The sequence below is a fragment of the Cucurbita moschata genome, unplaced genomic scaffold, assembly GCF_002738365.1.
Source record: "Cucurbita moschata cultivar Rifu unplaced genomic scaffold, Cmos_1.0 Cmo_Scf00014, whole genome shotgun sequence".
NCBI lineage: Eukaryota > Viridiplantae > Streptophyta > Magnoliopsida > Cucurbitales > Cucurbitaceae > Cucurbita > Cucurbita moschata.
Window position 1 is genome coordinate 2304530 of NW_019268530.1, and position 23892 is coordinate 2328421.

General features: G+C 34.6%; 3 protein-coding genes across 8 annotated transcripts in view; all 3 read left to right on the plus strand.

Moving 5' to 3' along the window:
* The first annotated feature begins 1425 nt into the window (after positions 1-1425).
* LOC111452078 (uncharacterized hydrolase YugF-like) lies at positions 1426-7323 on the plus strand. Of its 2 annotated transcripts, none has more exons than XM_023092617.1 (11): positions 1426-1755; positions 1865-2084; positions 2702-2796; positions 2894-2991; positions 3088-3137; positions 3337-3432; positions 4786-4875; positions 5454-5546; positions 5864-5959; positions 6424-6489; positions 7062-7323. In XM_023092617.1, the coding sequence occupies exons 1-11, from the start codon at positions 1724-1726 to the stop codon at positions 7188-7190; spliced, it is 1065 nt and encodes a 354-aa protein (XP_022948385.1). In that variant the 5' UTR covers positions 1426-1723; the 3' UTR covers positions 7191-7323. The 2 variants fall into 2 exon arrangements, with proteins under 2 accessions (XP_022948385.1, XP_022948386.1); XM_023092618.1 differs by having other exon boundaries at positions 1427-1750.
* Positions 7324-8245: 922 nt separating this feature from the next.
* LOC111452076 (ribosome biogenesis protein WDR12 homolog) lies at positions 8246-12953 on the plus strand. Its single transcript, XM_023092614.1, has 13 exons — positions 8246-8563; positions 8670-8770; positions 9026-9132; positions 9646-9681; positions 9808-9893; positions 10459-10517; positions 10601-10711; positions 10834-10956; positions 11323-11466; positions 11908-12016; positions 12102-12238; positions 12327-12362; positions 12454-12953. Exons 1-13 carry the CDS (start codon positions 8401-8403, stop codon positions 12544-12546), a joined length of 1305 nt encoding a protein of 434 aa, XP_022948382.1. The 5' UTR covers positions 8246-8400; the 3' UTR covers positions 12547-12953.
* A 1212-nt stretch (positions 12954-14165) lies between these two features.
* LOC111452072 overlaps positions 14166-23892 on the plus strand; it is a 12980-nt gene continuing 3253 nt past the window's right edge. For all 5 annotated transcript variants that reach the window (XM_023092602.1, XM_023092603.1, XM_023092606.1 and 2 more), the window contains exons 1-14: positions 14166-14314; positions 14794-14936; positions 15078-15138; positions 15416-16895; positions 16988-17019; positions 17759-17891; positions 18069-18166; positions 18728-18772; positions 19302-19407; positions 19808-19934; positions 20235-20350; positions 20707-20783; positions 22715-22849; positions 23637-23705. In XM_023092602.1, coding sequence (XP_022948370.1) covers positions 14800-14936; positions 15078-15138; positions 15416-16895; positions 16988-17019; positions 17759-17891; positions 18069-18166; positions 18728-18772; positions 19302-19407; positions 19808-19934; positions 20235-20350; positions 20707-20783; positions 22715-22849; positions 23637-23705 — 2616 coding nt within the window. In that variant the 5' untranslated portion in view covers positions 14166-14314; positions 14794-14799. The remainder of the gene's footprint in view (positions 14315-14793; positions 14937-15077; positions 15139-15415; positions 16896-16987; positions 17020-17758; positions 17892-18068; positions 18167-18727; positions 18773-19301; positions 19408-19807; positions 19935-20234; positions 20351-20706; positions 20784-22714; positions 22850-23636; positions 23706-23892) is intronic.

Genomic DNA, 23892 nt, shown 5'->3' on the forward strand with positions numbered 1-23892 from the left:
ACACAATAACAATAGTGAAAGTAAAAAATAATAATTATATATAATATATATATCAGTAAGTTTCCTAAGAAAATTGTTGGGCATTTTATTTATTAATATTATTTTTTGTGGAGAGGAATAGTTTGAGGGGCCCGTGCACGGCACGTGAAATAAAATCTCATAAAGGTGTGTCGAAAGAGGAAAATATATTTTATTTTTCCCAAAATAATATTATTCTCAGAGAATTTTTTATTTTTATTTTCTCTGACCATATAATTTCGTGGGAAAGAAAAATAAAAAATATTATTTCTTATAAGGATGACTTCTCGTCTCGATAAGATTTTTTGTTTGATTATTTCACGTTTATTTAAAGTTTTAGCATTAAAATTTAGTAGGTAGACATTAAATATTATTTTAAAAATTAATAATTTAAGAATTAAAAAAACTTAATGCGTGTTATTAATATTATCATCGAGGCTTAATGTACTTAGATAGTGTGCTTAGATAATATAAAGTGATATTTTAGTATAAGTATGATAAATGATAATTTAATAAATATTTATTTTCAATCGAAGTAAATCTCAAATATTTATTCAACTTAAATTATTCACCTTTAAGTAGGAGGTAGGTATAATTTTCTAATATAATTTATTTTTGGTGGTGAATAAAGATAAAATTATTGACTTTTATTAATAATTTTTAATTTTTTTTTTATCATTCATAAGAATAATGTTCATTATTTAAATTATTTAAAAAATAATAATGGTCGAGCTTTAAATGGTAATTAATAAAATTACAATTATATTTCAAAAAATAAAAATAAAAGCAAAAAATATACTTATACACATAAAACTATAATATATTATACACTTTTGATCATAAGCTTGTTGGATGATGAAAGTCCCACATCGGCTAAATTTTAGGGAATGATCATGAGTTTATAATCAAGAATACTGTCTCCGTGGTTATGAAGCCTTTTATGGAAACCCAAAGCAAACCCATGAGAGGTTATGCTCAAAGTGAACAATATCATACCATTGTGGAGAGTCGTGTTTGTCTAACATGGTATCAGAGTCATGCCTTAAACTTGGTCGTGCCAATAGATTGGTAAATCCTCAAATGTCGAACCAAAGACTCCAAAAGAAAAGTGAAGGCATAGTAAAAAATGACTAAGACAAAGAGTCGAGCCTCAATTAAGGGGAGACATACTTTGTTCGAGGGGAGATGTTGGATGATGAAAATACACATCCGCTAATTTAGGGAATGATCATGAGTTTATAATCAAAGAATATTACATCCATCGATACGAGACAGGTAAAATTATGAGAGCTTATACTGTGGATAATATCGTACCATTGTGGAGTGTAGTGAACACACAATTTTATTTTTTATTTTTCTATCATAATTTTATTTTTGGTAGGTAAGATTATGAATACAAATAAGAGATACTATTTTTTTTAAGATTGTTTGGAAAAATAAGTAACGAGGCCATGAGAAATATTCTGAAAATGGTTGCATAATCTTCCCATTAGAACGTGCTACGCCGACAATTCATTGGCGTTGTTCATTGCCATTTCTGCCACCTTAATTAATCTGCAACCATGTTGTTTACTCGTTCATGGCGATTCAGTGGAAGCAGTCTGCAGAAGTTTTGAATTGCCATTATTATTTAGCAGCTTAAGTTCCCAAAAGCGGTTACACAGAAGCAGAAGAAGAACTAAGCTGACGCAACTCCAGCTCGTGTATGGTCGAAATCAAACGCCAACGCAGCGTACAGTCTGACTTTGTCTTCTTCTTCTTCTTCTTCTTCTTCATTTTACTTCCATGGTGCCCTTTTTTTTTAGTGATGTTGATGCAATCTCTATTTCTGGCTTTCATTCTTCAGTTTTAGTCGTCGAATCATGATTTTGAAGTGGGGGTTTCCCTCATTGGCGCTTCACCAGCTTACGAGAACGCCAATGTCCGCGAAATGTGAAGGTCTTGGCATTGGAGATGTTTTCTCTGATGGAAACTGTGGCGGTTTTCCTTCGTTTCTTCCTAAAGAGGTCGGTAAAATCAAAGATCCATTTGCTAGAACCATGGCTCGCAAAATCGAGAGGCTACCGGTAATACGCTTTCTCTTTCACTATTCTTTCTCTTCTTGTGTTTTATTCGATGAAATCAACGGTGCATTGATCTTACACCGAGGAGTTTGCTTTTGTTTCTCCTAGTTTCTGCTTCTTATGTGTCTTATTCGGTTTCTTCTTCGTTTTGAATTGTTTTGGTTTTGTCTGCCTTTTTTTTATCGAGTGGTTTGAAGATGAAATTGAAGTATGGTAAAGCACTGTGACGATCATTGTTCTTGTTAGAGACGTCTCTGTCGCCGGCTTATTTTTTCCTCTCTTGATTGATCTTTGTGATTTTCGAACAACGTCTGTTTCCTGTAGTATTAAACCAAAAACAGCCACGGAATTTCTCGTCGTGATAATCGCCTTTCTCGTGTATACTGCGTGCTTACTTTCTTGTCAGCGTCTGAGAAGGAATCGAGCTATAAGATTCGTTTACAATGTAATTTCTACTGCTTAGAAACTGGACTCGAATTTACTTCGCCATTGTACGTTGGGAATCCATTACGAGAGATTTGCAGACGGGTGGATTTCTTTCCCGACCCACTGTGTCACTTCTCGTGTTTATTGAAGATTATTTGCACTACGATCCTTTATATTACTTGTCCTTTTTGCAGATCACATTATCAGAAACTCGCCTTATGAGCAGCTGCGTTAAACCAGTAATAAGAAGCAAGAAGAGTCCAGTGGTTCTACTCCATTGCTTTGACAGGTCTGTTATGGAATCATCAAGATTTGTTCTATGAATTTTTTAAATATGTACTGTTTCCATTTAACGTGGTATGTGTTCATTGCTTTTTATCACACAGTTCTTGTTTGGAATGGAGTTATGCGTTTCCTCTTCTTGAAGAGGCTGGACTAGAAACGTGGGCTGTTGATGTTCTTGGATGGGGCTTTTCTGACTTGGGTGAGTTCATTTGTTTATATTTTCTGCTTCCTAATTGTATTTTATAAACTCGTTTCTCACGCTTATATGTTTCCTGATTATACTAATGTATACTAGATAGTCTTCCTCCATGTAATGTGCAAACGAAGCGCTCTCATCTGTACCAGGTTAATCACTTTACCTTCTTCACATTGCTTTTTTTATAAGGATTATTGGGGTCTCGATTTATTCATGTGTTCTTACGTCTGAAAAGTGCTCGAAACTTGGAGAATGATCATTCTTTGTGAAGTTTTATTTGTTGATGTAATGGCTTGGATTCACAACAGTAGTTTTGGACTATAATTAAATTTTAATTTGGGTTTTTAGTTTTGGAAGTCCTACATCAAGAGGCCAATGGTGTTAGTTGGACCAAGCCTTGGTGCAGCTGTTGCACTTGACTTTGCAGTTAATCATCCGGAAGCTGTAAGTATTTATTTTCTATCTGGCCTAGAGTAATGCAAGTATACTGAGAATTCGTGCATGAAGAATGTGAACAATGTAGTTCGAGCTCTCATATCACATGATTACTTTATCCTTAGATGTGTAAGAAATGAAGGAAACTGAGTTATTATCGCCAATGAACTGTTGGATATCTCTTATTATCATTGCTCCATATTGCAGCTCTTTTATTTTGATTATGTATGAGAGGAAGGATACTGTGTTCTGATATGTTTTTTTTCTTCTGAGAACTCGATACCATATACAAGTTCCTACAAATAGTGGTTCGACTTATAATGAAGCCTATGTCCGTTAGGCTTTTCCTCAAGAAGTTCAATCCCACCAATTTCCTATCAAGACACACCTCATTACAAGTTCAAACGAACAAGAAGAAGGAAATTTCAAAAACCTCCAGACACAGACTCACAAGTATTTCACAAAAACCCAATTTCAAAATACTCGCTATAAAGTTCTCTCACAAAAATAATGAGGAAATTGAAGTTGAGGAATAGGGTATGGGGAATTTTATTTAGAGAAGGGACCGAGTAAAAAAGGATTTGGAGGAGAAGGTTGGTTGGTAAGGTTGGGTTAACTCTGACCACTGGATCGAGATTAACAGATCCAAGGGAGGAGATAAATTGTGGGAAATTAAGGGGAAAAACGGAAAACCACTCTAGTAAGGGATTTGGATCTGGAGTGTCTAAAAGAGAACAACCTTGCGTGGACGTTGCGCATGTGAGCCAAAAGCTTGTCTAGAAGTGGAAAAACTCTTGCATGGAGGTTTCAAATGTGTCACAAGCATGTCTGGAAGTGGAAAAACTCTTACGTGGGGTTTCACAAGTACATAACCATGTCTGGAAATGGAAAAAACTCTTACGCGGAGGTTTCACATTTGAGTCACGAGCATGTCTGGAAGTAACAAAGGGGGTGCATGTATCAGATGTGATGTGTGAGCATAGGGCCTAAAACTAGCGCTTTTTTTTAATACAGCTCTTCCATGTGTCGCCTGCTGGTCATAGCGATTGAGTTTGCTGCCATACATATTGCCTCATCGGCCTACCATGCCATATTGCAGTGTCATTGGTCAATTTAATTTCTAGTTTACAACAGGTGGATGTTTAGAATTGAAAATTTATACATAGCACCATCCTTCAGGGTGCTTTCTAATTGATCTTGATAATATATACTTACCAAATTATCTCATTAAAAGTTTATGTGAAACAAAGGCATCAAACTTACAGAAACAAAGGTCCTTGCAGCCTGGAAATTCTAGACCCGGAATCATCTTCCAGGCTCTTAATTTTTAGTGGTAAAAATTTTTTAATGACTGTTTCACAGGTGGAAAAGCTGGTTTTGATCAATGCTTGTGTGTATAGCAACTGCACTGGGCATCCTACAAAGCTGCCGAAAGTGGTAGCATATGCTGGGGTAGGTCTTCATGGCACATAACGTAGTGTATGCCAGTAATTAATTTGCCATTTCTTTTCTTGTAAACTTCATTAAGTTTAGATTACAATTTAACAATTTTAAACTACTTTTGGAAGATATGATAAGTTGGCTGAGTCAACAACCTTTTTAAGCTCTTATTGTCTTCTTCTCACAAAATTGTTTACTCCGTACTGCGTTATCTTGTTAAATTTTTGTTTTACTAAACACTTCTCATTTGCAATAATACTTTCAAGCCTGTGAATTCAATACTAGAAAAAGAACCGCCATGACATAAACTCTTTCCATAACCTTTTATTTTTTGTTTTTGCCAACTAGGATATCTATGTGGTTAAGGCATCCGAATTTTCTCTAGGAGATTTGTAGATTTAAATATCCGCCTAACACGTGAGTTAATATTCTTGAGGAGTTATTAACGAAGTAAACTACGTATGCAGATTTGACTTTCTTTACTCTTCAAATAAGATTTAAGTGCTTGATTTTAGGAAATGTCTGTCATGATGACAAGCCCCGAAGCTTGTATAGCGCTGACAGGTACTTTTTAACGAATTGTATATCAGGTTTCTTTGTTGAAAAGCATCCCATTGCGCCTCTTAGCAAATAAGTTAACCTTCAATGAACTTTCACTTGCTCGAAATGTGGAATGGACGAATGTAAGTTTCTATTGTATCCTTCCCGTATAAGACTGCTGTTGAATATGCCATTAAATAAGGCATTAACCTACAATCTCAGACACTTAGTTGACTGATGGATGGTCTCTTTCTTTTCCCCTGCCGTCGTTTTTTAATCTTTTCGTTTATAACTCGGAAGTATTTTCAATTCCATCAAATCCTTCTTGACCGTAACAAAATGTATTTGTCATAAATATGAAAGTGAGATATTTCTTGTTTAGCTGCAGATTTCCTATCTTGTTTAGTTGGTGTGTGATGACATGGCAATCTACTTACAATATTGTTATTGTACGGATTAGGTTGGCCGTTTACATTGTCTATTGCCTTGGTGGGAAGATGCAACTGTTAATTTTATGTACAGCGGAGGCTACAATGTAGTTTCTCTGATTAAACAGGTATATCAATCAATAGCCATTACGATCCTGGAATTTTAACTCATTTTTGGATTTCTTTTTATTAAATCTGAGTTTCATATGCTGAAATATTCTGATAAATTAAATTCAACTTTTCCATCAGTATTTCCAATGATTTACATTAACCTTGGTTTTTGGATAATGAAGGGCCAAATCTGAAATAGTAGGACCATGTTGTGGGGTAATTTTTTCATGGTGTTTAGCTGCCTACTTGATTAGTATTATTCTTTTTCCTTTCAAACCTACTCCTAAACATAATCTAGAAATCTTAACTGAACCTGCGACCACAGTGGTTTGGGATTCTTGAGTTGAAATGAAACATCATGGTTAAAAAGTGAATAATTTTTCAAATATTATATATTGTATAGGCTCAGATGATATATAGTTCGTGTCCCTGCTGTATGATAACGTTATATTTACATTGTTCTCTGTACTTCAATCAATAGGTCAAGCACAGAGCACTCATCATTGCAGGCGAAGATGACAAAATTATTCGCTATAAAGATGCAGTGGTGAGTTTTGATTTCTACTAATGAACTTAAAATCTATAAATAAAGATAGGAAACAAAGTCCATTTGAAAGAAACTATATCGGTTGTAGAGGGGAACGAAGCATTCTTTAAAAGGGTGTGTAAACCTCTTCCTAGCAGCAAACGCATTTGAAAAACCTTGAGGGAAAATTTGAAAAGGAAATCCCAAAGATGACAATATCTGCTAGCGGTGGGCTTGACTTGTTACAGAAATCATCTATTCTGTTAAATTGCTAAGCTTTTCATTTCATGGTTCTTGAACTTTCCAACCTTCTTGTTTTTTTTTTTTTCCTGAACTTCACACAAAAATCCAATTTAGTCCTTGTGAATGTTCTATAAGTTATTTATCAGAAGCTTAACACAGAAAAAGACATTTATTTCCTTTTAAAATTTTCTTCTATGAATAGATGAATACATAAATGAGTATTTGAAGCCACGTTGGTAGGGTTTCGTTTTCCTTTTTCTTGAACTGTTTGCTTGTCAAAATAACAACTCGTGGACTGTTTTTGCCGACAAAATGTGCTTAAACAGTGATACTGTTGTTTGGTTTTGCAGAGGCTGCACTGTGAACTACCAAATGCAATAATGCGAATAGTAACAGACAGTGGCCATCTGCCCCATGTCGACAGTCCTGCTTCTGTTTCAAAGCTTATTACAGAGTTTGTATTTCATAATTCCTGCTAGGAATTCTCCATATATATATATATATATATACACACACATATTACCTATCTTATTGTTATAAGATTAGTTATGAGAACTGTTGTATATAATCTTTAGAAAAGCCACAATTAATTGATTATAACCTCTTTCACCTAAAAGTTCTCTTCTTTTGCAGTGGGTAAATTAAGGATTGTTTAGAAAAGTGGTAGTGTTTTACAATACTTGGTATAAAAAGGGGCTGGCCTAAAACTAATTACAAAAGAGGAGTAAATTTGTTGGGTTGATTGGAGTGTGTTTGTTTGAAAGACGCACTCGTAGATGATTGATTGGGTAACCTGTATAAGTAGTCGTTGAAATGCTTCTCTTAAATAGATGCATCCCTTTTGGAAAATTGTGTCGTAAATATTTTTTAGACAGACATGCAGCGTGTTGATTAGGGGCTTAAAGATAGACTACTTTTCAAGTGAAGCGTGTCGAAAAAACAGTCCGGGGATTGACCTATACTACTACTAAGCTCAAGCAAGAGATGACAATTACCAAAACTTCGAAACTCAAATTCATTTACGGAAGACTAGCATTTTATATGATAATTATTCCACTTTTAATATTTATATCGTAGTTATTAGTTTTATAAGAGACATTTACCGCATTTTATATGATAATCATTCATAAAAATTGTCCAAAAAAATACATTGTTGTTTCTAGTCACTTCTCCAAAAAGACAGTCCTATTATACATCTCTTTTGATTTAATTATATTAAATACGAAAATAAAAAAAAAAATGCTACAATTAAAATAAATTTGACCATTGCATTTTAAATAATACTTGAAATTAGTCTCTACAATTAATTTATTATTAATTTTTCTTTACGCAAAAATCAGTATATATTTATTTTTATCTCGAAAATGTGTTCACACACTGTCACTAATTTCGATAAATATTAAATCGGTAGAAACTAATTTTAAAAATTTATTGAAATGAATTTTTTAACCCCCAAAAGAAAAAAAAAAAAAAAAAAAAAAAAAGTTGAACCGGTGCCGGTCCAACCGGAGTTTTCTTTTCTTGAAATTGAAAACATAAACCCCTAGGTTTGGAAAGTAGGGTTTTTGACCAAAGTCCATACTTCGTAGCATCTTGTCTGTAAACGAGCTTCTCAACCTCTGCAACTCGGGATTCTGCTCTATACGTTTCTTGCTTCAGTTTTTGGATTTTCAATTCGCAGAGGTAGCGATGGACATCGATGGGGTTTCGGAAGACAGTTCTCGTCGAATTCAAGTGCGCTTTATCACGAAACTTAAGGCCCCTTGCAGAGTTCCGACGAACGCCATTGCCATTCCCTCTAACCTAACCAGACTGGGTCTTTCCACCGTTGTTAACAATCTTCTTTTAGCTGGTATGTTCTATAATCTTTTCTGCTATGTCGTCTGGTTATTTGCTGTTCGACTTGAACTTTGTTTCTTTGCTTTATATTAACTCCTTTGGTTTAAATTTCTCTATAGGGAATCCTGAGTGGGAAGCAGAACCTTTTGATTTTCTTATTGATGGCGAGTTTGTTAGAATGTCGTTGGAGCAATTCCTTCTTGCCAAGGGCATATCGGCGGTGAGAATTTAACTATTTCGGGCGACTCTTATTTTTATCATTGCTTAGTTCCTAAGTTGTATGAAAGGAAATAAATGAACTTTTGAACTCCTAGAATACAAGTTTGTTTATATGGAATATGTTATGTTGAAGACGTAATCTAACCCGAATTCGAGTTATGATTTGTTATGAGCGATAGCCTTCATCAGTCTCTCTTTTTCGTTCGATTTTCGTATTTGACTGACCTTCCTGACCTTTTATTTGGGCATAAAATAGGAAAAAGTATTGGAAATTGAGTACATTAAGGCTGTTGTCCCCCGAAGGGAGGAAGAGCCTTCTGTTCACGATGACTGGGTCAGTGCAGTTGATGGGTCTCATTCCGGGTAAGCATGTGGATGCAATATCTACTTTGTTAATTGTAATACTCTAGATGATCCATGATTCTCATTGTTACTTGCATATCAATTTTTTTAAGTTCAGTAACCATGCTTCAATTTAAAATTCTTTCGAATTCTGAAGATTTATTGTTCACATCTCTGTTTAGTGGTAATGACTGACGTCATATTTCCACCTCTTGGATTAGTCTGTCCAACTGTTAATTAAAGATAAAGACTAACACAATGAGCCATTTTTGTCCTAAGCTGGTGTATTTTATCGCTGCATGTAGCACATCATAGTGTAATTTACTGAATGTGCATACTATGTGTTACTTGTTTGTGTTGAATCTTTTTTTCAGCAGTAACAGCTTACATACACATTCATTGAACTGTTACTGCTGTATCATTACGATTAGGATTCAAATTAGTGAGTAGAGGTGTCCTATTAAACGAAGTAATTTAATCATATGCATACTTTTATACATACAATCTGAACTTGTACTCACTCGTCTTTTGTAGGTTCATTCTGACAGGTTGTTACGATGGCTTAGGAAGGTAATATGTAATTTTTTGTAATATTTTTTTAGTACTTGAAGAAACCCATGAATTGAGCAGCCTTTGCTACTATTGTCATGAATTGGATTGTTATGTTAGCTAAAAGCTTCTACGATTGTTTCTTAGGGTTTGGGAATCTGCAGGATTGTGTACACATATTCTTGAAGGTCACAAGGACGCCATATCTTCTGTTTGTGTTGTTAATCCTGAAGGTATTTACTTAAATTGTTAGCTCTTACAACATGATCCACGCTGAACAATGCTTTGCCAGTTGTTTTAGCTTTTAATTGTTTTCTATATCAAACTTATCGTTATTTCTTGTTAACACCTGGTGTCAGAATGTTGTGTTAATATATTGGAAATTTTGAATCACTTTTGTGTGTGAGAAATTTTGATTCAAAATTTGTTGTACATGCTGAAGCACTTCAACGTTCCAAGGTTCTTTAACTCAAGTTTTCTCCTCTGAAAGTGCTAGAATTCCTTATGTCTGGATTTCTATTTTCTTGTGCATGCGGTGGTGTTTGCCATGTATTATCTAGATCCTATCCATTTTAGAGACATTTAATCTATGGTTCTAAGAACTTGTGGCTCTGAACTATCTTTGATTTGCCAGTAAAATACCTCTTTTTCTAATTTATTATATTGTATTATTTTAGTAAAATGTGGTGATCTAATTCAAGGTTAAATTTCAATTGATATTTCTATTTTCAATTCTTATTCCACTCTCTAGTTTAGTCTCTATGTTTGTTTTATTAATTCTTGCCCATGCTAATACAGAAGCAGCTAGTGTCACTCTTGCCACTGCTTCGAAGGATCGAACACTTAGGCTGTGGAAGGTAACATTGAGAAAGTACTGCTTTAAAGTTGGACTGATGTCATTGATAATTAAAAACAATTTTTGTGTTGTTTCCACTTGAAGTATTCAAAAGACGATAGGGATAGCAACCCTACCAAGATAAGGCCATTCAAAATATTGAAAGGACATAGATTGTCTGTACAAAGTGTTGCATCACAGAAATCTGGAGACCTGGTATAATCTCATTCTTATAGCTGTGCTGTATTTTTTTCATTTCTTCCAAGTAAAACTGAGTTACAACTGTCTACTTACATCTCTAGCTCATAATACTTGGATCTTTTTATTATGTAATTTAGATCTGTTCAGGTTCTTGGGATTGCACAATCAATTTATGGCAAACAGATGAAACTCATTCTGAAGGCGACGTCTCCATTAAAAAGAGAAGAAAGAATGACCAGGTTGAAGAATCTCAGTTAGAGGTAAAACGTAGTTTTTGTTTTCTTTCAAGTTAATTTGGCTAGACATCATGTTATGTTGCACGACACCATATTAGTTTACCACTGGAGAACATGTACTGTGAAGCTCCAGTTTCAAGGGGATGATGGAAAATGAAGATTTTGGTAATGAACTCTAAGCATAAGAATGCCTCAATACTAGTTAAATATTTAAGTTCGTTGAATGGTCATAGGTCGAGTCACTTTGTGACTAGAATCCCCCCCCATTTTGACTAATTCGAGTTGCCTCTTTTCAGACCTAATAACAAATTTTTATCTTCTGCATTTAATTTTGTTCTATAATAGAGCTTATGGCTTGGTTAAGTTATGTGTAACAAATATATTTAACAGGGGAACTCTGTTGCTACACTTGTTGGGCATACACAATGTGTGTCAGCAGTTGTGTGGCCGCAGCATGGAGAAATTTATTCAGCATCGTGGGACCATTCTATAAGAAGATGGGATGTCGAGACGGGCAAAGATTTGTTTAATATTGTACGTCTCCCAACTCTCTCTATGTTTCTCTTCGTGCTAGTGTTAGTGAAGTAAACTTTACTTTGACTTTTTAAAGTTTTTGTTTAAAATATATGAGGTGGGCATTCATAAGACGATATACATTCGCCATTTTCATGCAATTTTCTTTAGAAACCAAGGTTTTATGGAAATATGGTCTGAAAAAGCTTGATCTCTGAGCGAAAGAACTTCAACAGGTTGTTTGCTTTGATAATGTGAAATTTGAAACTATAAGTAGTAGTAAAGAATATTTGACACTTGAAAAATCTCCATTTATGAGCATGTTATTAGTTTTTACCTACTCAATGAAGCAGCATTTGAGCGTAAAGTTAGCCAAGGTTCCTCTTCTCTGAATGACTTATGTTCTCATATTATCTTAATGAAAGATAAATCCGTTCATAAAAGAGTTATCTTCATTGGCAGTTTTGTGGTAAGGCACTCAACTGCCTTGACGTTGGAGGTGAAGGTTCCACTCTCATTGCTGCTGGTGGCTCAGACCCCACCGTTAGGATATGGGATCCTCGTAAGCCAGGTATATGGGAATAGGAAAAAAGGGCTGCAAAGAGATTTCCCTCTAAAACACTTCTGTTTCTAATATTGTTTTTTTCCCCGTATAGGCACATCTTCTCCTATCTTTCAATTCCTGTCCCATAAATCCTGGATTTCATCTTGCAAGTGGCACGATAAATCTAGTTTCCATTTGCTGTCTGCATCTTATGATGGGAAAGTTAGGCTGTGGGATCTAAGAACTGCGGTACTCGAATATTCTTGCTTTCTATCGTTTGTTCTGAATTATAAATGCATCACGCCTCACTAGAAATATTGTTTTGTTCATCTTACAGTGGCCTCTAGCTGTAATTGACTCTCACAAAGACAAGGTACCCATTCTTCTCCTTAGCCATGTAGCCTTTGCCCTTTGCAACCTTGGTTCATTGTTTTCCAACAATGGTGATATTTTGCAAATTTCAGGTACTGGCTGCTGATTGGTGGAAAGGTGACAGTGTTGTCAGTGGTGGGGCAGACTCTAAACTTCGCATCTCGTTGGGAATTTGCGTGTCGTAAGGCAGAAAGCTGTGCTGGTAAAGATATCAATTTACCAGAAACCGACCACCTTAATTGTGACCGAGTACGAAAGGCTCTGATGCTGCAATCCTTGCCCCTCCTTGTTTCTTCGAGTCTTTCTTTCAGGTCCGTTTTCCTTTTAGTTTCGGTAGAGCTGGTGCCAGAGGCTCTGGAGTAGAAATAGTAAATTTCACATTTTTGGTCCGTTTAGTTGTAAAACCAAACCAAACTCTTATCCTTTTGAAGAGAGCTTGCTAATGGGCTGAGTGAAAACCTGATATTGCCTTCTTATTTATAATTGTTTTTTTTTTTTTTTTTTTGGAGTTTACCCTTGTAATTCCTGGAGTCTGGATGCAAACATGATTAGTTTTGTCAATTAGTGATATATTTAATCCAAAATTTACACATCAGTGATAAAATTTATATTAAGGATATCTTTATCCACGAGACTTTATATATGAGATCCTGCATCGGTTGGTGAGGAAGTGAAAACATTCCTTATTAGGGTGTAGAAACCTTTTCCTAGTATACATGTTTTAAAATCGTGAGACGTAGCAGCTCAAAGTAGATAATATCTGCTAGTGGTGAGCTAAGACTATTATGTTATATTACGTATGATAGTGATACAAAAAGAGAAATTTGTAAGAGCATGTCAGTTTTGTATAATTATCGTCTTTGTCTTGTTCTTTTGCTTTAGGAAAGTGATGTAGCTAAAAAAAAAAAAAAACTTCATGAATTCAGATTTTTTTAAAAACAAAACTTTCAATACGTCCAAACTTGACTCATTTTTTCCATTGAAATTTGTTAAATTTTATTTTAAATCCAATACAAAAATGTGGTTCGGGTCGCAACATTGTTGTGTCGTGATATCCATAACGTAAATATTGTTGTACACATCGATAGAAAAATATTATATACAATGAATAATTTAGCTCAATTTTGTGAATTTCGAATATGTCAGGGATAAAAACACAATTTTCAATATCTCATTCACATATAGCATTTATTACTTCATACTTGCAATATTAAATTAAAAAAAAATATATATATATATATATAAAATTTTGTAATAAAAAAACCCTAATCCTTATAAATAAATAAATAAATAAATAAATAAAAAAGAAAATAAAATAGATTTAAATATAGTAAATTTGAATTTAAATTTAAATTAGATTACAGGAAATCTAAAATGGAGCAGAAAAATAACTAACACACACACTCGTGACCCGAGAAAAGTTCAAATAAGTGGATTGCAATTACTACCCTGACGGATAGCCGATTATTGCTTTGACTTTTTACCAAATTCCAAATCTACTAATTTGGGAAGGATTTTTAATTTTTAAATTACAATTATATTATGTTATATGAATTTTATATATACATATTTTTATTGGATTTTAATTAAAAAGTAGCTCTTACCCTATAATCTAATTTCTCCCTATCATAAATATATTTTATAATTTATTAATAAAATATATTCCAGCTTTTCCAAAAGGGTGGAAGCATTTTTTGCTCGCTCGGGGGAAGCATCGTCAAAAAAGTAGCTGTCAACAGATTAATTATTAAAAAAAAAAAAAAATGATTAACTCTTAGCCATATAAAAACCGCTCTCCCCGCCATTGGAGCTTCTTTTTCTTCCACTGCTCTTTGTAAGAATCCACCCTTACCTGATTCATCGTCTATTACATTTTCTGTTTCCTACTCTTTCCAAGTCGATATCTGAAGAATGCGATTCCTGTTCTCCATTTGATTTCGCCATTCAAATCAGGTTTTCGAGTTTTTTTTCTTTTTTTTCTTTTTTATTAACTTTTCCGATGTTGCATAGTTTTACAGGTTTCAATCATCGTTGATTTTGATTTTGATTTTGATTTTGATCAGATCATTCAGTTTGTTACTCCCATTTTCATTTCCTTGCCTGTTTAAGATCATTTTTGTCTTTCTTAATGTCGGTGGCTTTCAGTTTTTCTTGATTTTCTCCTGTTTTTTTGTCGTTTTCCATTTTCTAGATGATTTTTTTGAAAATTGTTGTGTTAGTTAATGTTATGGATCGACGTTTGGTTTGTATTTCATTCGTGCAATTTGTTATGTTCTGTGGTTTAACTTTATTGTGTTTTTGGCGGGTGGAGAAATTTGAACCACAGAAGACTAGAGCATGTATTATGTATTTCCGTGGTTGAAATCTGATCAATATAAAATGTAATTTGATTTCTGGTTTCATTGCGTAAAATTGATTTTGATTCCGTACAGGAAGTAATGGGTCCATTCCCTTTACTTGACGCAGCTATTGAAATCCTTCCGCGTTGCCCTATTGTCACTCCAGGCTCATCATATGGCAGACGGTCATCAAATTGCCATCACAATCTACGAACAGTTACAGTTACCTGGAAGCGGTACGTATGCTTTTACTCTGCCTGCATGTCTTTTCTCTCCAGGAAAAATGGGGACGAGATTTGGTTTTTAGCTTGATTTTCCTCATCGTCCTTCTCTTTTATTTCTTTTTAATTCCGATCGATTTGTCAATGTTCATGCAGGAAAGTATCATACACTGACAACTTCCTGCATAAACCAATTACTGTTGCCTTTTCTAGCCGGGTATGGAAATCTTTGAACCCATGTTGTTCTCTATTGTTTTCATTATTAGAATCTGCGCACTAACTGCTCGAACAGAGTTATGAATCATCATATCGGATTTTCTTTAATTAATTAATTTTTTATTCAATTTTTTTTTTTTTAAATCAAGTTGAATGGAAATGCAAGGCTAACTATTTTCCTGGAATGCAAAATTTGAATTTAACTTCTGTATTCAACTACATCCTATATCAAATCTGAGAAACTATAACTTGACTTATGGCTGTTGGTTCTGTGACAGGACCATTCAAACGATCCTTCAACTGGAAGAAGTGAAATATTGGGGTCAGAAGAAGATGAAATTCTTGCAGTTAAAAAGGCGCTTTTGGAGTCTCAAACAAGACAAGAAGCTGTAGAGAAAGAGACAGACCAACTGCTTGAGAAGTTAACTCGCTATGAGGCTAAACAAAAAGAATATCTTGCTACTATATTGCATGATAAGGAATTGGCAGTTTCAGAACTCGAGGCTGCCAGATCACTGTTTAATAAAAAACTTGAGGAATCAGTAGGTGAGAAGTTTGCTTTGGAATCTAAGCTGGTCCTTGCAAAGCAGGATGCTATTGATCTTGCAGTACAAGTTGAAAAGTTAGCTGCAATTGCCTTCGAGCAGGCCACGTCACACATATTAGAAGATGCTCAATTAAGAGTTTCAGCTGCAGAAACTTCTGCTGTCGAGGCATCTTATGAAATTGAAAAACAGATCAGCGATGCTACTGAAGGTTCAATGCTATCATTTGTAGAACAATCAAAAATAGCTATTGAGAAGGCATTGGATGTGGCTGAAAAAGCTAGTGCTCATGCAAATAAGGCTGTAGCTACATTTACTGATGAGGTATATCCTCTAGATGAGATCGCTTCTATCCAATCAGAAAGTGTTAAGTTGAAAGGTGTCGTCGATGAATTAGAATCTCACTTATCACTTGCAAGAGCTGATGTTGATAACCTTAAGTTGGAACTGGAGCAAGCCCGAGCACAGGCAACTGCATCAGAAATTCGAGCCAAAAATGCTGAAAAAGCATTGCTTGAATTTCAAAACTCAAGTATGGAAAAGATAATCCAACAGGAGGGAGAAATTAAATTGATGATGGAGAAAATCAAGAAAGATTTCACAGACAAGAAGAAAGCTGCTTCCAAAGCTTTCAAGGCTGAGCTTGAAGGTATTAAGTCTGCCATTGAAGCTGCCAAAGAAACTGCACATTCAAAAGACAATGCCTATATGAGAAGATGTGAAGCACTGCAAAGATTGTTGAGGGCTTCGGAAGCTGCAACAAAGATGTGGCAACAACGAGCTGAAATGGCTGAGTCATTTTTATCGAAGGAAAGAACCCTTGGTAAAGATAATGAAGAGGCAGCTTATGTTGTCAATGGTGGGAGGATAGACCTCTTGACAAATGATGAGTCGCAAAAGTGGAAACTCTTGAGTGATGGTCCTCGAAGAGAGATACCTCAATGGATGGCAAGAAGAATTGGAACCATTCGCCCCAAGTTTCCTCCAAGAAAGATTGATATATCTGAAGTTTCAACATCAAAGTTTAGATCATTGGACTTGCCCAAACTTGAAGAAGTATGGTCAATTGCTCAAGAAAAGCCAAAAGTGGGGGATACACTAATTGAGCATGTTATCGAGAAAGAATCAATAGAAAAGAAAAGAAAGGCTCTTGAACGTGCACTGCAACGAAAAACCATACAATGGCAAAGAACTCCGGATCAAACAAAATTAGGTCAGCTGGCTTTGTCCTTTTTCTTGTCATGTAATCAAGAAAAAGTTTTATTATATATTCCTAAGATTCAATTCTTGTGGACTTTGATGCAGAGCCCGGTACTGGCACTGGACACGAAATTGTGGTTAGTTTTCTCTGATGACATCAATAAATTAATGCATTCTATTCTGATTTACATAATTAAATTCCTTGGTGTGCAAACTCAATATTTAGTTTGGATATTGGGTTAATTGTTTAAAAATATTTTCCAATTGAGTTTGATCAGGTTTTTTTGTCATGTTTCTTAGTTGCATCACACTAGATTTACTCAAGCTTTAAAATAAATGACATTGCTGATTGACTTTCTTGTAGTTGATCTCTTGTTCTTAAGTTAGTAAGGGATTGGTATCACACCGTTCGTCCATTGGTATCAGGTTTTTTGTCATGTTTCTTAGTGCTTTTATTCATTGAAAAGGAATAAGTCCTATAGATCATGGCACAATGTTAGCTGTATATATTGCTTACATCTCAATCTGGCCTTTTATGTTCCTGTTTCAAATTCTTCACTTCCGGTGGAATTACAATTAGAATCTATAATTTTTTTTTTCCTTTCCATTTATTTGTTGCTGCTCAAATGATGATATTTCCCCTAAAAGTCATATGAAAGTTATGCTAAACTTTCAGTTTCAAGTACTTGCTATTTAGAAATAGCCAATATTGGGAAGTTCAGAATCTTCGGGGAAAAAATCCCCCCTTCCATTGATTTATTGGTGGACTTCCCCCCCATCGAGAACCTATTGTTTTTTTTCAGTTATTACAACATTTTTATTATTATCAATCCGCTCCAACCATGACTGATGATTGTTAATGGATACCTCTTGAAGTTTCAAGGTTTCAACTGGGAAAGCTGGAGAAGACGCTGGTACCTGGAATTAGCTGCCAAAGCATCTGATTTATCCCAATCTGGGATAACAGCAGTGTGGCTCCCACCACCAACAGAATCTGTTGCTCCACAAGGTTTGCTCCATTTCATTTTTATTCTATATTGTTTGAGGCAAATAAAATAAAATATAAGCTCTTCATAGCATCTACTATTGTTCAAACGCTTCTAAATCTTTCTTTCCCAGTTTGATTAACGTGGGATAATTTCGATGTCTGGGCTACAACTTATGAACAGTGGGGAATATCTTACAGGTTATATGCCATCTGACCTATATAATTTGAACTCATCTTATGGATCTGAGGAAGAACTCAAATACTGTATAGAAGAATTTCATTCTCAAGATCTTCTGGTATGTCATGGTCTGAAACTTGTCCAAAGTATTGCGTATTTATTTAATTCCTCTATCTGTTTTAATTATTCTTGGAATGTGAAGAAATTAAGAATATATTCAAGCAAGTGTTTGTTTGTAGAATTTTATATGTTAAACTGTATCATCAGAGACAGGTGTTAGAAACTGTCAGAAAGTTACGCTACTTAATTTTCAAGATATCATTGAAAAGGAAACTTAGAGGAAGATAGTTTTTAAAAAAAAAAAAAAAAAATTGAAAGAGATTTCTGCATCTGGAGCGCTGTGCCAAAATCTCCTGACCCACATGTTATTATATTAAGAAAATAAAACCATGCCATGTCAGAAAGTTGCAAATTATATGAAATAGAGCTCTGTTAGACCTCAATTGTGAATGCGCAAGTCTACGAGGGGCATGTAACTCTCACTAGTTATATAGTATAGTTTTTAGTAAGTTGTAAACTCTGTAGGTGATAACAATGGTGTATGAGCTTTATTTTAATGTCTTGTTTAGTGTTCAGTTCCCCCTTCTTTTTGACCAATATTATTTGGATCTGCCTCCAGGCCCTCGGTGATGTTGTACTCAATCATAGATGTGCACACAAGCAGGTCTACTCCTGTCCATACTGTTATTGTTTACTATTTTACTCTTAGCTCCCTTTTTCCTTTTCTGTTAATAAAATCACATCCTTTTATATGTGTTTTTCATGTAGCATTTCAGCACTTCAGAACTTATCTAATAATTGAAATTGCAACACTCATGCAGTGAATATTACTTATTTACTTATTATTTCAATTTTTTTCATGAATTTATGTTGTTTAAGATGGTTACATTTCTAAACAACCAAAGAAATTTGAAACTGATATTTCTTGATTAAATGTGTCTCCTCAATGGATAGGACTGAATCTATTTTCTCAATTTTAGTTATTTGTTTCTTTTGAAATTTCAAAGGTATATTTTTTCGTATTCCTGACTTCAGAGACTGTGTTGAATGACCCTTGTGTCAGGTGTCTGCTGTGCTTTGTGCATTAATGGTTAAAACATGTAGAATTTTTCCATGACACAAACAGACCTTTTTTTGGTGCTGCCTCAGAGTAGTTGTACCTTTATGTAATTTGGGATTCTTTCTGTTTTCAGAGTCCCAATGGTGTTTGGAACATTTTTGGTGGCAAGCTAGCTTGGGGACCTGAAGCAATTGTTTGTGATGATCCTAATTTTCAGGGTCGAGGAAATCCTAAAAGTGGTAATTCTTTAGCTTTATCTACTGATTTAATTTCAAATACTATTCTCTGAGATTCTATGTGGATGACTAGTCAGTGTCATCACCTTGTGGTGTCTGCCTTGACATGAAAATGAAGTGCTTTAAGTAATTAATTTTGTTAGCTGTAATAACTTCCAACTCTTGGTAATTTATAGTTTAAGATTGTTTCTTTATAAGAATATCTATAGAATTTCGTTTTTGCATGGTTTAGCATAAAATCTTCCAAGGAGAAGAATTACGACCAGCGTAAGTTCAATATCGCACAAAGATTAAGTGAAGTGATATGTTGCTCACTAGTATTCTGAAATTAGTCAAATAAGTTCCATGAAAAGCTTTAGTTTGGTTGTTGATGCTACTTTTTCTTCGTTTGTGCTGCCTGTAGGCGACATCTTTCATGCAGCACCAAATATTGACCATTCACAGGACTTCGTGAGGAAGGACATAAAAGAATGGCTAAATTGGCTTCGGAGTGATATCGGTTTCGATGGTTGGCGTCTTGATTTTGTGAGGTAATTTTTCATTCTTTTTTTCAATATAGATGCTTGCTTATAAATAATAAATAAATACTTAATTGAAGAAAATATTCTCTGTTCATTATGTTTTTCCCATCATGAACTAGCCTTCACACACAACCAAACTTGATAAATATAATAAAAAATCAAGCTTATAAAGTTTCAAAATTTTTATTTTCACTTTTTTACAGTCAGCTGGTATTACAATTGGGACAATTTTGATCGAAGTACCATCATAGTTCAAAATTAGTTATTCTTATGATCCAGGCTATTGATTCTTTTTCTTTGTTATTTTAGAGGTTTCTCGGGTACATATGTTAAAGAATATATTGAGACTTCAAATCCTACTTTTGCTATTGGAGAATACTGGGACAGTTTGGCTTATGAACATGGGAATTTATGCTATAACCAAGGTAGGAAGTTTCTCTACATTCTTGGACTGTATTCATGAACTATTTTATTGTTATTCTCTGATTTTAAGGGACTGTGCATGCAGTCATTGATTTCTTTCAACCTATCGGAGCTTCAGTAGGGTTATTTTAATCAAGAGGTTGTGATTAGGTCCACAACTACTAATTCAAGTTAGATGTGTAAAAAAATTCCTCGTATCATTATTTTGATGCTGTACCAATTTAAGTAAACTGTGAACAAAATGTTATGTGGTTGACACTATGTCCAACTCCCAAGTATAGTTTATATGCTAAAAAATTCCGTCCATGTTTTTTTGATCATTGACCTTACGCTATGCCAATTATTCTCATATATTTAGATGCTCATCGGCAACGAATAGTTAATTGGATCAATGCCACTGGTGGCACTTCCTCTGCATTTGATGTCACCACAAAGGTAATCTTCTTAATCTTTATGTTTCATTCCTAATTTTGATGATTGTGAAGGACGGAATGATGCAATGAGTAATATTTGTAACAAATTCTGGAAAAATTTAAAATTTTATACTTGTCAAATATTTCCTCATATACAAGTGTGTTAGATTATTAATTGGATTGAGTAGGAATGTTCATTTACCCGGTCGGGACCGCCCCATAGGAATCGCTGTTAAGGCAAGAAATGGAGGAGTGGAAAAAATTTAGGGTGTTTAATTAATAACTTAAATAATTAGATATGTTTGAACTATTTGCTTGAGCATTTGGACTAGATATGTATAATTATATAATTCGATAGGTAATATTATTTTGTTCAATTAGGAGGTTTAATAAATTTCTCTTTCAATTGAAACAAATTAGGGGCAGAGCCATTGATGCGGTGACTTCTCTAGATCTTAGTAGTGGTATAATTGTAATACTTGGTCGTTTGATATGGCTGGATGGTTACAACTAGGGGAAATTGGGGAGCTTAGAGGATAGGTAGAATTTTGGGATTATTCATTGTGTGAGAGAGAGAGCCTCTTGAAAGGGTATTACTATTTTCATCTCTATATGATATTGTGATACTGCTGAATAACTTCATTGTTATTTTCTTATATTTGGGGTCCTAGCAATTTGGTATTAGAGCATCGGTTTGACTACTGGTCTAGATATAGAGTCAGTCGACGATTTAAAGGCCATGGCTTGAAGTGAGACATATTACGACTACTGGTATAGATATAGAGTCAGTCGACGATTTAAAAGCCATGGCTTGAAGTGAGACATATTACAAGATCAATGCAATTTTTTTTTTAATGGATGGGCAAGATCGATGCAAAAATGATTTCGTAGGGATCCAAAAATGCCTAAATTCTGAAGAACGGAAATGAATCTGATCAGAGCGATGAAAAGATAAGTCTGAGTAAGAGCGATGAAAGAACATAAATCAAAACGGAAATGAATATTGAATCTGATCAGAGCAAGAAAAGAAACATCATTTGCTGAAAATCGCAAACATCGAGCGAGCCTGTTTAACCAAACCTTCGTGAGCAAGGGCTAGGGTTGGCCAGACAACAGCAATAATACAAGAGAACACTGACTGAAACTGTTGTGTTCAAGGAAACCAGTGTGTACATGTAATCAGGCTAAATATGGGGATGGCCAGTTTTCTCTTGGATGTTGAAACAAAAATTATTGGCAATGAATGAAGAAATCACAAAGGTTAAGAATTGCAAGGAGACGGCAGTGGTTAAAGTAAAAATAAAATGATTGGGAGAGGAAGAGTTTCAAAGACAGAGTTGCGGAAAGCAGTGACTCTAGGAAGTTGGAGTTGTGAAAAGGAGGAGGGCGCAAAAATTCCAATCAAATTTAGGATTGGAAGGAATGACTTGGGGTTAAGGGTGTCATATGAAATGTTTCTTAAAAAAAAATTGAAAAGAAGAGAGAAAAAAGTACAAAGAAGGGTGGAAAAACATGAGGCTAAGAAAGAGAAGAGAAGAAGTTAGACACATCTAATGAATTTTGCCCTGCTATAATCATTTAGTTTATTTTTTGAGAATCAATTGTCACATTTTGAGGACAGTGTGTGTATAGAGGGCGGGGTAATTCTAGAGTAAATAGGGAAATATTGGGAATGTTATTAGGATGTTAGTAGTGGCATAATTGTAATTACATTGTAGATTTTAGGGTGGGTACTTATAAATAGAGAGAGAGAGAGATGTTAGGGGATTGATAGGTTTTTGCAACTTATGAACTTATGGGAGAAAGGTGACCCTCTGAAAGACTATTTAATATAATTTCACTTTGATATTGTAACATTGCAATATATTTTCTGTTTTTTCTTATAGTAGGGATCCTATCGAAGTGTTTTCTTCGTTTGATAATCTTGACATGTAATTCATCATTCATTCGCAGGGGATACTCCATTCTGCCCTTCATAACCAATATTGGAGGTTGATAGACCCACAAGGAAAACCAACAGGAGTAGTGGGATGGTGGCCTTCGCGTGCTGTCACTTTCTTAGAAAACCATGACACTGGGTCCACACAGGTTTGAAACTAGCAGCGAGTTTATCATTTGGATTAGGCAACAGGTTTCACTTTCATGAATGAGCATATATAAATGGCAGTAAAACTTCGATAAGTTTTACATCTGTGTCACACGTGAAAAACTTATTGTAGTCTAGAGAGGATGAGTTGATTTGATGCAAACGGCTTCCCCATGCTTGCATTTTGTTCCGTTCTGTGTCTTTAATTGTGAAAATGGAATGAAATATTGTGTGTTGGTTCGGAAGCCAAAGGGACGAACAGTAAACCAAATATCTTTGAAGTCACGAGTTCAATTTGTGATGCTTTTTATCTAGGATATTAATATCATATAAGGCTTTCAATATTATACTTGTAGAGTCTGAGTAATTGTCTGGATTTAAGGAAGTTGTGCATCAACTTTTTGGACCCATGGTTATCAGACATCAGAGATTGTAATATTTTCCAACCGATTCATTTGTGGATTAAACATATGCAGAAAAACTAAAGAAACCAAAGATTGAGCATGTACACAGAAAAGAAGATACTTTCTTATTGAATCAAAAGAGTTTCTGTACATTGCCTTTTACTAAGCTGCCTGAACAGACTCCACGTGCTTATTAAAAGCCAATATTCATTTTCCTCCACACATTTATTGTCTGATATAATACTAATTTATCTCATTTTGCAAGCACCTTAATATTAAAGCTAGCCTCCATTATTTAAGTTTTCCCTTGGCTGAGGGCTTATTAATTACAAGCTAATGAGTTCGGGGAAGTAGAAATTGAATTTTTGTACTTGTTTGTTTGCAGGGACATTGGCCATTTCCGCGCGATAAACTTGTGCAAGGATATGCATATATCTTGACCCATCCTGGAACAGTAAGTTCTTACTTCTTACTTAGTTGAAAAGGTTGATTTTACCTTTTTCCTTAATACTTTCCTCACAGTTCACACCACGTTAGCAACTGAAGGGCATGATCATGTGAGATTGTAACGAGAGTTTTTTTTTTTTTTTTTTTTTTTTTTTTTTTTTTTTTTTTTTTTTTTTTTTTTTTTTTTTTTTTTT